The following is a 15,015-nucleotide window of genomic DNA, read 5'->3' as shown; positions in this document are numbered from 1 at the left end:
TATACACTTCTACACTATACACTACACTACTATACACTACACTATACACTACTACACTATACACTACACTTCTATACACTACACTACTATACACTACACTACTATACACTACACTATACACTACACTATATTCTACACTATACACTACACTACTATACACTACACTACTATACACTACTATACACTACACTACTATACACTACACTATACACTACACTACTATACACTACACTATACACGTCTACACTATACACTACACTACTATACACTACACTATATACTACACTACTATACACTACACTATACACTTCTACACTATACACTACACTACTATAAACTACACTATACACTACACTACTATACACTACACTACTATACACTACACTACTATACACTACACTATACACTACACTATACACTACACTATACACTACTATACACTACACTATACACTACTATACACTACACTACTATACACTACACTATACACTACACTACTATACACTACACTATACACTTCTACACTACACTATACACTTCTACACTATACACTACACTACTATACACTACACTATACACTACTACACTATACACTACACTACTATACACTACTATACACTACACTACTATACACTACACTATACACTACACTATATACTACACTACACTACTATACACTACACTACTATACACTACACTATACACTACTATACACACCACTATACACTACTATACACTACACTATACACTACTATACACTACACTATACACTACTATATGCTACTATACACTACTATACACTGCACTATACACTACACTATACACTATTATACACTACTATACACTACACTATAGACTACTATACACTAAACTATACACTACTATACACTACACTATACACTACTATACACTACTATACACTACACTATACACTACTATACACTACTATACACTAAACTATACACTACTATACACTACACTATACACTACTATACACTACACTATGCACTACTATACACTACACTATACACTACACTATAGACTACTATACACTACACTATACACTACACTATACACTACACTATACACTACACTATACACTACACTATACACTACATTATACACTACACTATACACTACTATACACTACACTTTACACTACACTATACACTACTATACACTACTATACACTACACTATACACTACTATACACTATACACTACTATACACTACACTATGCACTACTATACACTACACTATACACTACACTATAGACTACTATACACTACACTATACACTACACTATACACTACACTATACACTACATTATACACTACACTATACACTACTATACACTACACTTTACACTACACTATACACTAATATACACTACACTATACACTACACTATACACTACACTATATACTACACTATACACTACACTATACACTCCTATACACTACACTATACACTACTACACACTACACTATACACTACATTATACACTGCACTATACACTACTACACACTACACTATACACTACACTATACACTACACTATACACTACTAAACACTACACTATACACTACTATACACTACACTACTATACACTACACTATACACTACACTATACACTACTATACACTACACTATACACTACTATACACTACACTATACACTACACTACTATACACTACACTATACACTTCTACACTATACACTACACTACTATACACTACACTATACACTACTACACTATACACTACACTTCTATACACTACACTACTATACACTACACTACTATACACTACACTATACACTACACTATATTCTACACTATACACTACACTACTATACACTACACTACTATACACTACTATACACTACACTACTATACACTACACTATACACTACACTACTATACACTACACTATACACGTCTACACTATACACTACACTACTATACACTACACTATATACTACACTACTATACACTACACTATACACTTCTACACTATACACTACACTACTATAAACTACACTATACACTACACTACTATACACTACACTACTATACACTACACTACTATACACTACACTATACACTACACTATACACTACACTATACACTACTATACACTACACTATACACTACTATACACTACACTACTATACACTACACTATACACTACACTACTATACACTACACTATACACTTCTACACTACACTATACACTTCTACACTATACACTACACTACTATACACTACACTATACACTACTACACTATACACTACACTACTATACACTACTATACACTACACTACTATACACTACACTATACACTACACTATATACTACACTACACTACTATACACTACACTACTATACACTACACTATACACTACTACACTATACACTACACTATACACTACTACACTATACACTACACTACTATACACTACACTATACACTACTACACTATACGACTTGTTCGTAAGTCGACTTGTTCGTAAGTCGACTTGTTCGTAAGTCGATTTGTTCGTGAGTCGACTTGTTCGTAAGTCGATTTGTTCGTGAGTCGACTTGTTCGTAAGGCGACTTATTCGTCAGTCGACTTGTTCGTGAGTCGACTTGTTCGTAAGTCGACTTGTTCGTAAGGCGACTTATTCGTCAGTCGACTTGTTCGTAAGTCGACTTGTTCGTGAGTCGACTTGTTCGTAAGTCGACTTGTTCGTAAGTCGACTTGTTCGTAAGTCGACTTGTTCGTCAGTCGATTTGTTCGTGAGTCGACTTGTTCGTAAGGCGACTTATTCGTCAGTCGACTTGTTCGTGAGTCGACTTGTTCGTAAGTCGACTTGTTCGTAAGTCGATGTGTTCATAAATCGACTTGTTCGTAAGGCGACTTGTTCGTGAGTCGACTTGTTCGTCAGTCGATTTGTTCGTAAGTCGATTTGTTCGTAAGTCGATTTGTTCCTAAGTCGACTTGTTCGTAGTTGATAAATCGATGTGTTCATAAGTCGACTTGTTCGTAAGTCGACTTGTTCGTCAGTCGATTTCTTCGTCAGTCGACTTGTTTGTAAGTCGACTTGTTCGTCAGTCGATTTGTTCGTCAGTCGACTTGTTCGTGAGTCGATTTGTTCCTAAGTCGACTTGTTCGTCAGTTGATTTGTTCGTGAGTCGATTTGTTCCTAAGTCGACTTGTTAGTCAGTCGACTTGTTCGTCAGTCGACTTGTTCGTAAGGCGACTTGTTCGTAAGGCGACTTGTTCGTAAGTCGACTTGTTCGTAGTTGATAAATCGATGTGTTCATGAGTCGACTTTTTCGTAAGTCGACTTGTTCGTATGTCGACTTGTTCGTAAGTCGACTTGTTCGTGAGTCGATGTGTTCATAAGTCGATTTGTTCCTAAGTCGATTTGTTGAATATCCCACAACGTCACAGCGACAAACACGACCCACGCGCACACGGTGGCCTGTGGCAAAGCATCGGCAAAGGTGAACGCATCGGAGGAAGTTCATCACCGCGCGCGCACCAACACACCGCTACTCGTTTGAGGCTGAGTCAACCTAGCGGTGGCCCAGGAACAAGGGCGCGGACAATCGCTGCCACCGGCGAAGGCCGTGAGCGGAGAATCGAACCCCGCTTGGCCGCCGAGCCCGTTGTGCGGTTCACTTCAGGTCGAGGTTCGTAGCGCAGCGCGTTAACCGTTGCGCCACCGCTCCCTCCACCCCCCCACCCACCCCCCCCCACTCCCACCACCACCAGCACTGCCACACACACGCAGACACTGGACACTCGGCTAATGAATCTCAATGGGATGTCCCCTCGCGCAGTCAACGTTAACAAAGGGTGGCGGTGGCGGTGGTGGTGGTGCGAGTGGCAAGAGACGAGGAATCTCGGCGGCTTACTCAGCCCCGGGGATAAACGCGCTGGGGTGACACGGGACGGCGATTCCGTGGGCTCTCAGCTGGTTTAAGAGAGCGCCTGAGTGGCAAGCGGCTGATGAATCTCAGAGGCTTGACCCGTCTCTCTCTCCGAAATGTGTTCAATAAAGGGCGTCAGTCATTACCGAAGAGACCACGATTCTCAGAGGGATGGATGTCCCTCGGTCGAAGCGGATGATGAAATCTCTGAACTAAACTGTGTTGATGATAGCTCAGCGAAAGTGGGCTCATCGTCGTGTGGACATTCATCGCGACAGACAGACACCCTCGACGCGAGGGTTACGTTGAATCTAAATGTTGGAGGGGGGAAAACTCCGGAGGAGGATCTGGAGAAAAATCCACGCGACCACGGGGAGAGAGAGAGAGAGGGGGCATCGCCAGGGTCGGGATGGAACCCAAGACCTCCTGTATACCAGGCGAGGTAGTTAACATCTTCTAGCCACCGTGATGATGATGAGAGAGAGAGAGACTCCAAATATACAGCAGCAGGCATCGTCAGGGTCGGGATGGAACCCACGACCTCCTGTAGATCTGGCGAGGTAGTTAACAGCTCCTAGCCACCGTGATGATGATGAGAGAGAGAGAGACGCATACTCCAAATATACAGCAGCAGGTATCGTCAGGTTCAAGATGGAACCCACGACCTCCTGTAGACCAGGCGAGGTAGTCAACATCTCATAGCCACCGTGATGATGATGAGAGAGAGACGCATACTCCAAATATACAGCAGCAGCAGGCATCGTCAGGTTCGAGATCGAACCCTCGACCTCCTGTAGACCTGGCGAGGTAGTCAACATCTCCTAGCCACCGTGATGATGATGAGAGAGAGAGAGACGCAGACTCCAAATATACAGCAGCAGCAGGCATCGTCAGAGTCGGGATCGAACCCACGACCTCCTGTAGACCAGGCGCGGTAGTTAACATCTCCTAGCCACCGTGATGATGATGAGAGAGAGACGCAGACTCCAAATATACAGCAACAGCAGCAGGCGTCGTCAGGGTCGGGATCGAACCTCAGTCTCAAGAGGGCTAATCCGTCTCTTTCTCTGTCTCTATCTCTGTCTCACTCTCTCTTCATGCGTGTCTATCTGGGTCTCTCTGTCTCTCCTCTGTCTCTCAAATAGTGAAATAAAGGACGCGCAGTCAGTTCCAAAGAGACAATGGTTCTCAGAGGGGCACTCATGAGGCTAAATTTATCTCTCCCTTCCGAGAGAGAGCGAGCGAGCGAGGTTTCCTGCGTGCCCTTCCAAACCAAACAGAGCTCACTGACTCTCAATGGGGGGGGGTGACACGGGGGGGGGGGGGAGAGTGGTGGTGCAGCGGTTAGCGCTACGAACCCGGCAAATTCCCCGGGCTCGAGTCACTGGACACCACCAACGCAGGGTCCTGGGCCACCCCCCCCCTCCACCTCCTGTAGGTCGACTCAGCCTCAAATGGGTGCCGGATTTGCCGTAAAATAATTAATTAAGAACCGAAATGGTTTAAAACATCTTTCCAATGGTTACTAAGCCAGAATCCATCTTCCCGGTTGAAATTGTCTCTGTGCTTGTATATGTGAATGGCCTCATGAACGAATCTCTCATGGTAGCCGGTTGGCTTGCAAAGAACCTCCGTCTTGGAGAAGTCAATGTCATGTGAGCCCACTGAATTATAACAGTGATCTGCCACGGCGGAGGAGTTCGTTCTACCGTGTTTCAAGTCTGCTTTATGTTCGCGGATGTGGTCCGAGATATGTCGTTTGGTTTCTCCAATGTAGCTACTACCACAAAGGCACTTTAGTTTGTAAACGCCTGGGTACTGTATGTCAGGAACAGCATCTTTTACAGATGGAACCAGATCACGGATTTTACGTACTGTGTTGAATCGGACCTGGATCTTGTGTTTATTCAGGATTTTGGAGATATTTTTAGTGACTTCTGCAATGTAGGGTAAGGTGATGGTTTTGAGTGGCTCCACAAGAGGATCCTTCTTCGTGACTGGAGTGATGGCTTTGCGGATTGTGTAGTCGGAGTAACCATTAGCCCTGAGAGCCTGGTGTACGTGTTTGAGTTCACTGGTAATGTGTTCCTGGTCGGAAATGCATTGGGCTCTATGGTATAGAGTCTTGATGAGGGAGTTCTTCTGGGATGGATAGTGGTGGGAATCCGGTTTCAAGTAAGCATCTGTATGGGTAACTTTCCTGTAGACAGAGTGGCTGATTGAGCCATCAGGTCTCCTTTTAATTAAGACATCCAAAAAGGGTAGCTTGCCATCTTTTTCCACCTCCATGGTAAATCTGATGGCTGGGTGTATGGAATTGATGTGGTCCTGGAATTAGTCTAGAGCAGGCTGGCCATGTGGCCAGATGACAAAAGTGTCATCCACGTACCTCTTCCATAAGGTCGGGCGTAGAGTGGCAGTCTGGATGGCGTCAGTTTCAAATTTTTCCATGAATACGTTGGCTACAACTGGAGACAGGGGAGAGCCCATTGGGGTGCCCTCAGTCTGTTTGTAGAAAGTTCCATTCCAGGTGAAGTATGTGTTGGTTAAGCAATGTCTCACCAGGGGGGGTACATCAGTATGCAGTCATTGATGAACCAAGTCTTCAATGATAGCGATGGTGTCACGTACCGGAACTTTGGTGAATAAGGACACCACATCAAAACTGACAAGCAGGTCGTCTGGGGACAGGGAAATACCTTTGATTGTCGATACCAGGTGAGTAGAATTTAGTACCGCAGAGGTGGTTTTTCCAGTGAAAGGTCGCAGTATATCGGCAAGAAAACGTGCCAGTTTATAGGTGGGGGAGTTGATAGTAGAGACGATGGGACGAAGGGGTGTATCGTCTTTGTGTATCTTCGGAAGGCCATATAATTTTGGTGGTCTGGCAGCAGAGGGTTTCAACGAGAACTGTTTGGTCTGATCAATTAATGCTGTTGAATGAGAGATGATTTCGTTCGTTTTGGTAACCAGGCTGTTGGTGGGATCTCTTTTTATTTTTGTATAGCTGCCATCGTTGAGTAGTTCTTGAATTTTGTTGTTATATTCTGTTTTGTCCATGATGACAGTGGCATTGCCCTTGTCGGCTGAGAGGACAACAATATCATCTGTCTTTTTTAATTGAGATAATTCAAAGCGTTCATCTTTGCTGATGTTGCTAGGTGGCAACTTAGCGTTTTTGAGGGTTGCAGCGATTTCAGATCTTGCTACGTCTGCAGAGATGTGACTCAAGCCCTTGAGTGCAACGTCGACAATGGCAATGATATCATTAACCGGTATGTGTCTCGGTGTGACAGCAAAGTTTAGACCTTTAGCTAAAACGAATTTCAGGACATCAGAAATGGAACTGTTACTGCGATTAATTACGACTTTGTTGACGTCTATCTTTTCGCTGTGTGGATCCGATTTTTTGTTGGAGAGGTGATTGAATTTGGATATCAAATTGTCCCTACATTTGGTCGACATAGTGGCAGCCGAAAAGGTAGTCATATTGTCTACATGTTCCCAATCCGATGTAGACATAGTTGCTGTCGATGTTAAGTGTGATTTGCAGAGTGTCTTGTCTAACTGATCCAGTTCGGTGCGTGTAAGTCTAATTTTTTCTGAGATAAGAGCGAAGCTAGTTCTAGCTAGAATTCGTTTTGCATTGAGAGAAGTTGCAGCAGCAGAGGTGAGTGTAAATGCGGTTGGTATTACCTTAGAGTCGCGGCATCTCTTCAGAAAGGTGAGAGACTCGATTCGTTGAGCTTTCTTGTCCCGGAGTTTGTTGAATGATCTTAAGGTTGTGTGGAAATCGAAACTACCCATAGACTCAACACTGCACCATAGACTCAACATTTCACCATAGACTCAACACTGCACCATAGACTCAACATTTCACCATAGACTCAACACTGCACCACAGACTCAACATTTCACCATAGACTCAACACTGCACCACAGACTCAACATTTCACCATAGACTCAACACTGCACCATAGACTCAACATTTCGCCATAGACTCAACACTGCACCATAGACTCAACATTTCACCATAGACTCAACACTGCACCATAGACTCCGCAACTACGATTAGCGCTATACACTATGGGGAGTGGGGAATTTGGTGGGGTGAATGGGGGAAGGGGGAATTGGGTGAGCAGAGGAGGTGAGGAATGGGTGGGGAGAAGGATGAGAATGGGGGGGGGGGGGTGAATGGGGGGGGGGGGGGTGAATGGGGGGGGGGGTGAATGGGGGGGAGGGTGTGAATGGGGGGGAGGGTGAATGGGGGGAGGGGTGGTGGTCAGGTGGCATTGTGTTCTCGGCTTGTTCCCAGCACCTGGACAGGGGTCGTGACCTCTCCCTCTCAATCTCTCTCTCTCTCACCTGGCCTCACCCCGCGTCTCCCATCACCACCATCACGGCCATCGCCGCGAAGACGAAGCTCCCACTCGCTGCGGTAATTACCACGCTGTCGGGCCAAGTGCTGGTCGTAGCGTGACACACAGACACAAAGGCAAGGACCCTCCGCAACAGCCTTCAGAGACGTGTTTTGGGGCCGGTGGCACCGGCTGGGTCGTTCACGTGACCTGCTCGCCAGCAGCGGGAACCGTCGACACGTCACGTGGCCTCAAGGTGCACCTAGCCTGGCACAATGGCCGTGGTGACGTCAGCGGCTGGTGTTGTTGTTGTTGTGGGCTGTGTCTTTGCGCGTGTCTTTTAATTTTTTTGCCGGTTGCTGGGCCTACCCCTAGGTCGACTCAGCCTCAAATGAGTACCTGGGCGCATTGTGTAGTAAATGTCGCCACTGGGGAGACAAAGGCGGCCGGGTATGGAGTTAGCCGTGCAACCCCTTCGTGTGCCACCTAGCCCGGCATTCACAGTTGCTGCTGCTGATCGCTACTAACAGCACTTGCCCCTACAGCCTGTTAGAGGCTACACGGGGGACCTTTGTCTGTGTATACCTTCACAGGTGCTGCTGCTACTCGCTACTAGCCTGTTGGAGGCTAGTGTAGTGTATAGTAGTGTATAGTGTAGTGCATAGTGTAGTGCATAGTGTAGTGTATAGTAGTGTATAGTGTAGTGTATAGTAGTGTATAGTGTAGTGTATAGTGTAGTGCATAGTGTAGTGTATAGTAGTGTATAGTGTAGAGTATAGTAGTGTATAACAGTGTATAGTAGTGTATAGTAGTGTATAGTGTAGTGTATAGTAGTGTATAGTGTAGTGTATAGTGTAGTGCATAGTGTAGTGTATAGTAGTGTATAGTGTAGTGTATAGTAGTGTATAGTGTAGTGTATAGAAGTGTATAGTTTAATGTGTAGTGAAGTGTATAGTGCAGTGTAGTGCAGTGTATAGTGTAGTGTATAGTGTAGTGTATAGTAGTGTATAGTGCAGTGTATAGTGTAGTGTAGTGCAGTGTATAGTGTAGTGTATAGTGTAGTGTATAGTAGTGCCTAGTGCAGTGTATAGTGCAGTGTGTAGTGCAGTGTATAGTAGTGTTTAGTGTAGTGTATAGTGCAGTGTAGTGCAGTGTATAGTGTAGTGTATAATGTAGTGTATAGTGTAGTGTATAGTAGTGTATAGTGTAGTGTATAATGTAGTGTATAGTAGTGTATAGTGTAGTGTATAGTAGTGTATAGTGTATTCTAGATTTAAAGCTTTCGTGACTGCTAGGATCCATACTCTTTGGTTCTATTGGGTAAAGTCACGTAGGTGAAAATAAAATAACAAAAAATCACGACGTTTCGGCCACAACACAAGCGGCCTTCATCAGGTGAAGGGACGAGACTGTCTGGAGGACAGCGCTGTCCACCTGATGAAGGCCGCTTGTGTTGTGGCCGAAACGTCGTGATTTTTTGTTATTTTATTTTCACCTACGTGACTTTACCCAATAGAACCAAAGAGTATAGTGTATAGTGTAGTGTATAATGTAGTGTATAGTAGTGTATAGTGTAGTGTATAGTAGTGTGTAGTGTAGTGTGTTGTGCAGCGTATAGTGCAATGTATAGTATAGTGTAGTGTATAGTAGTGCATAGTGTAGTGTATAGTGTAGTGTATAGTGTAGTGTATAGTGTATTGTGCAGTGTGTAGTGTAGTGTATAGTGTAGTGTATAGTGTATAGTGTAGTATACAGTGTAGTGTATAGTGTAGTGTGCAGTGTGTAGTGTAGTGTATAGTGTAGTGTATAGTGTAGTGTACAGTACAGTGTATAGTACAATGCATAGTGTAGTGTATAGTGTAGTGTATAGTAGTGTAAAGTGTAGTGTATAGTGTAGTGTATAGTAGTGTAGTATATAGTGTAGTGTATAGTGTAGTGTGCAGTGTGTAGTGTAGTGTATAGTGTAGTGTATAGTGTAGTGTACAGTACAGTGTATAGTACAATGCATAGTGTAGTTTAAAGCCTGCGGTAAACGTTAAGTTTGAACTTAATAACAACACCTCCCCCCACTCCCTCTCCACGTTCCCAGGGCCTCTAGCTTTGTTTCCAAGTTCCCCGTCGGAGTGTACCTGGAGGCGTCACGACGCGATGTCCCCTGGCGTGCTGTGGGCCCTACTGCTCGCCCAGCTGTGCCTCGCCCCGGGGGCGCGCGCCTTCCCCGGGGGAGCTCCCTCCTCCTCGTGCGTGGCCATGAGACCCATGCATGACGGGGTTCGGAGCCAGACGTCACAGGCCCCCTACGTCATCACTGCAGTGGCCACGAACGGCAGCATCGGAGTGCCCTTCACGGGCGAGTTGGGGTGTGGGGGGGGGGGGTGTGTGTGGTGTGTGTGTGGTGTGTGTACACGTGTGTGTGTGTGGTGTGTGTGGTGTATGTACACGTGTGTGTGTGTGGTGTGTGTACATGTGTGTGTGTGTGGTGGTGTGTGTACACGTGTGTGTGTGGTGTGTGTACACGTGTGTGTGTGTGGTGTGTGTACACGTGTGTGTGGTGTGTACACTGTGTGTGGTGTGTACACGTGTGTGTGTGGTGTCGTGTGATGTGTACACGTGTGTGTGTGTGGTGTGGTGTGTGTACACGTGTGTGTGTGTGGTGTGGTGTGTGTACACGTGTGTGTGTGTGGTGTGGTGTGTGTACACGTGTGTGTAGTGTGTACACGTGTGTGTGTGGTGTGGTGTGTACACGTGTGTGGTGTGTGTACACATGTGTGTGTGGTGTGGTGTGTGTACACGTGTGTGTGGTGTGGTGTGTGTACACGTGTGTGTGTGTGTGGTGTGGTGTGTGTACACGTGTGTGTGTGTGGTGTGGTGTGTGTACACGTGTGTGTGTGTGTGGTGTAGTGTGGGGTGGCAGCAGACTGCCAAACAACAGGGTGTGGGTCTTCTTTTGAACAAAAGAATGAAGGGGGCGTGGGAGCGTGGCAGTGAGGTGTGGGAAGCTGTAAGCCCCAGGCTACTTTGGGCTCGCCTTCCCATCAACCGGAGGCGAGGAATGGTGGTCGTGGTTACTTATGCCCCCACCGAAGATGAACATCCGTGGAGGGATGCAGGCAAAGCCGATGAGTCAGATGCCTTCTATGACCTCCTGTCACAGGTGCTGGCTAAAGTGGCCCCTCGGGATAGAGTCATCATGTTGGGTGACTTCAATGCCCGAGTTGGTCATGATACTGGCACCTGGTCTGGAGTGATTGGAGGGCATGGGCCAGATCAGCTCAATAACAACGGTAGGAGGCTGCTAGATTTTTGTGCAGCCCATGGGCTTGTAATTACCAACACGCTGTTCCGGCATCGGCGCATCCACACAACATCATGGATGCATGCCGGGTCCAAGCAAGAACATATGCTGGACTACATAGTGACGGACCAGCGAATGCGAGCCCATGTCCTTGACACCAGGACCTACCGTGGAGCTGATCTGCCCTCTGACCATCGACTAGTCATCTGTAAGATGCGCCTGCCATTCTTCCACTCCGGTGGTGGGTGTACACCCAGGACCCCATTCCAACCTAAAGTGGCCTGGTCTCAGTTATCTGATGAAAGTTGCAAGCGAGAATTTCATCATCGCTTGCGGCTGGGATTGGCATCGTCCCCGACTCCTCCTGATGTCGAGGGTAAATGGGCGAGGTTTAGGACTGTGACTCATGCAGCTGCAATGGCTGCTTTGGGTACGCGGTCCAGACCTCCCCAGACACCCTGGATGACAGAGGAGTTGTTCACGATGGTTGAGAAAAAGTGACAGGCCCACTGTCATCGGCTACAGAATCCCACGTCAGAGAATGAGGAGGCTTACCGCAGCCTTCGCTCGGAGGTTCGGAGAGCCGTGAGGCGCTGCAAGGATGGGTGGTGGTCGCGGGTTGCTGAGGAGATGGAGTCTGCCTCAGTGGCCCGTGATCACAAATCTCTATTTAACTCCATCAAAAAAGTAACCTGCAGCGCCACACCTATTACCATCATTAGGGGAAAAACGGTGATCCGATTTCCGACCCCCAGGAACAGGTTCGCAGATTTGCTGAGCATTTCTGTGAGGTCCTGGGGGAGGGAAAATCCCTCAGCCAGGAAAACATCGTGGCACAAAGTGAGGATGACCCTGCTGAGGCTGCGGTGCCTCAAATATTGGATGAAGTCACCCCCTGTGAGTGGCTGGCTGAGGTGCCATCTGCTGAGGAAGTATTGAAGGCGATCCGGAGTCTGAGACCAGGAAAGGCAGCGGGCAGAGATGATCTCCCAAGCGAAATGCTGAGGGAGGGTGGCGTTTGTGCACAGACTGCCCTATATGACATCATAACAACAGTCTGGACCACTGGACGGGTTCCGCAGGATTGGAAGGATGCCCTGGTGGTCCCCCTTTTTAAGAAGGGGGACCGCACAGACTGTAACAACTACAGGGGCATCTCACTCCTCAGTGTGCCGGGAAAGGTCCTGGAAAGGATTATTCAGTATCGCCTTGCCAGGCACGCTGAGGAGAGGCTTGCGGAGCCCCAATGCGGTTTCAGGAAAGGGCGGTCCTGCACAGATGCCATATTTTCTGTCCGTCTGCTACAGCAGAGGTGTAGGGAATTCCAACAAGACCTACATCTCTGCTTTATTGACCTGGTCAAGGCCTATGATACCATCAGTAGGCCTGGGCTCTGGGTCGTTCTTCGTGCTTTTGGAGTACCTGACCCTCTGCTCACGATCATTAAGGACCTTCATGATGGTGAGCGGGCCCGGGTAAAACTACGTGGCCGGGAGTCAGAGCCATTCCCTGTACACCTTGGGGTGCGACAGGGATGTCCTCTGGCTCCCACATTATTTAACATCTATTTTGACCACGTAGTTCGTGAAGCCTTCAATAGCTGTACCGGGGGAATCTCCATATGGTACAGATATAATGGGAGTCTAATCGATGCCCGGGTGCGGTCAAGGGATGGCTCCCTATTGCTCAACCACGTTATGTATGCTGATGACTTGGTAATAGCTGCTCAGTCAGAGGAGGAGCTGGAGACGCTGCTGCTGAGACTGGAGCGTGCCACTAAGAGGTGGGGCCTTACCATCAGCCCCACCAAAACTAAACACCTGCCTGGGTATTTTGTACCATCGGACACTCCACCCCCACAACTCCCAATCGGTGATGGGGCAGTTGTGGAGAGAGTGGAGAGTTTCCCATACCTGGGCAGTGTGCTTATGACTGGCTCCAGTTTAACAGCAGAGGTCTCACTCCGAATCAGTCGAGCGGCAATATCTTTTCATCGGTTGCGTAACGCTGTGTGGAAGCTACCTGGTCTGTCGCTCCGCACTAAGCTTCAGGTCTTCTCGGCCACGGTCATTCCCTCCCTTCTCTACGCTTGCGAAACGTGGACCCCCCTAATGGAACATCTTCGCCGGTTAGAAACATTTAGGCTGGCCTGCCTACGATCCATCCTGGGTTTAACCAGACTGGATTGTGTGAGGAGCTCACAAATCCTTGAAAGATCTGGGCAGGGTCCCATCGGTGAGCTCCTCCGGCAGGCAAGGCTGCGATGGCTGGGTCATGTAGCCCACATGCCCAGCCACCGCATGCCGAAACAGCTTTTGTTTGGCCGGATTGAGGGGGCTAAGCGGGCGCGGCACGGGCTAGAGAAGAGATGGAGTGATGTTGTACAGGAGGACGTGGAGCTGAGTGGACTTGCCCATGACTGGTACCAGCGGTGTCAAGATCGGCCTCTGTGGAGGAGGCTCGTGAAGGATGCTACTGGGCAGTTGGAGGCAGTCGCCCTCCAACAACAACGGAGGGCGGAGGAGCGACGCTCACAACAGCGAGCGGAGCGCCGGGTGGCTAAAGCACAGCAGGTTGGCACAGTAGGGGGCACAGGTGGTGCATCAGCCAGTCATCTCAGTCAGTCGACCCGTGGCACCTGGGTCTGCCCCGTGACCTCCTGCCAGCGGGCGTTCGACACTTCACGTGGCCTCAGGGTGCACATAGCCTGGCACAAGCGTCGTGGTGACGTCACCGCCACTTAGTGGCGAATGGCGGTTGTTGTTGTTGTTGTGTGGTGTGTGTACACATGTGTGTGTGGTGTGTACACGTGTGTGTGTGGTGTGTGTACACGTGTGTGTGGTGTGTGTGTGTGTGTACACGTGTGTGTGGTGTAGTGTGGTGTGGACACGTGTGTGTGGTGTGGTGTGTGTACACGTGTGTGTGTGGTGTGTGTACACTGTGTGTGTGTGATGTGTACACGTGTGTGTGTGTGGTGTGTGTGGTGTGTGTACACGTATGTGTGTGTGGTGTGTGTACATGTGTGTGTGTGGTGGTGGTGTGTACACGTGTGTGTGTGTGGTGTGTGTACACGTGTGTGTGTGTGGTGTGTGTACACGTGTGTGTGGTGTTTACACTGTGTGTGTGGTGTGTACACGTGTGTGTGTGGTGTAGTGTGGTGTGTACACGTGTGTGTGGTGTTGTGTGTGTACACGTGTGTGTGTGTGGTGTGGTGTGTGTACACGTGTGTGTGTGGTGTGGTGTGTGTACACGTGTGTGTAGTGTGTACACGTGTGTGTGTGGTGTGGTGTGTACACGTGTGTGGTGTGTGTACACATGTGTGTGTGGTGTGGTGTGTGTACACGTGTGTGTGTGGTGTGGTGTGTGTACACGTGTGTGTGTGTGGTGTGGTGTGTGTACACGTGTGTGTGTGTGGTGTGGTGTGTGTACACGTGTGTGT

General features: G+C 47.6%; 1 protein-coding gene across 1 annotated transcript in view; it reads left to right on the top strand.

Moving 5' to 3' along the window:
- LOC116956782 (putative defense protein 3) overlaps positions 1 to 15,015 on the top strand; it is a 39,458-nt gene that overhangs the window by 13,953 nt on the left and 10,490 nt on the right. The window contains exons 2-3 of the mRNA XM_032978606.2: positions 8,341 to 8,361; positions 10,371 to 10,631. Of these exons, the coding sequence (XP_032834497.2) occupies positions 10,430 to 10,631 (202 nt within the window). The 5' untranslated portion in view covers positions 8,341 to 8,361; positions 10,371 to 10,429. The remainder of the gene's footprint in view (positions 1 to 8,340; positions 8,362 to 10,370; positions 10,632 to 15,015) is intronic.

This window comes from Petromyzon marinus, chromosome 67 (assembly GCF_048934315.1).
Source record: "Petromyzon marinus isolate PM22_M1 ecotype Great Lakes invasive population chromosome 67, UKy_Petmar_22M1.pri1.0, whole genome shotgun sequence".
Classification (NCBI taxonomy): domain Eukaryota; kingdom Metazoa; phylum Chordata; class Hyperoartia; order Petromyzontiformes; family Petromyzontidae; genus Petromyzon; species Petromyzon marinus.
This window is presented reverse-complemented; position numbering and strand designations above follow the sequence as displayed.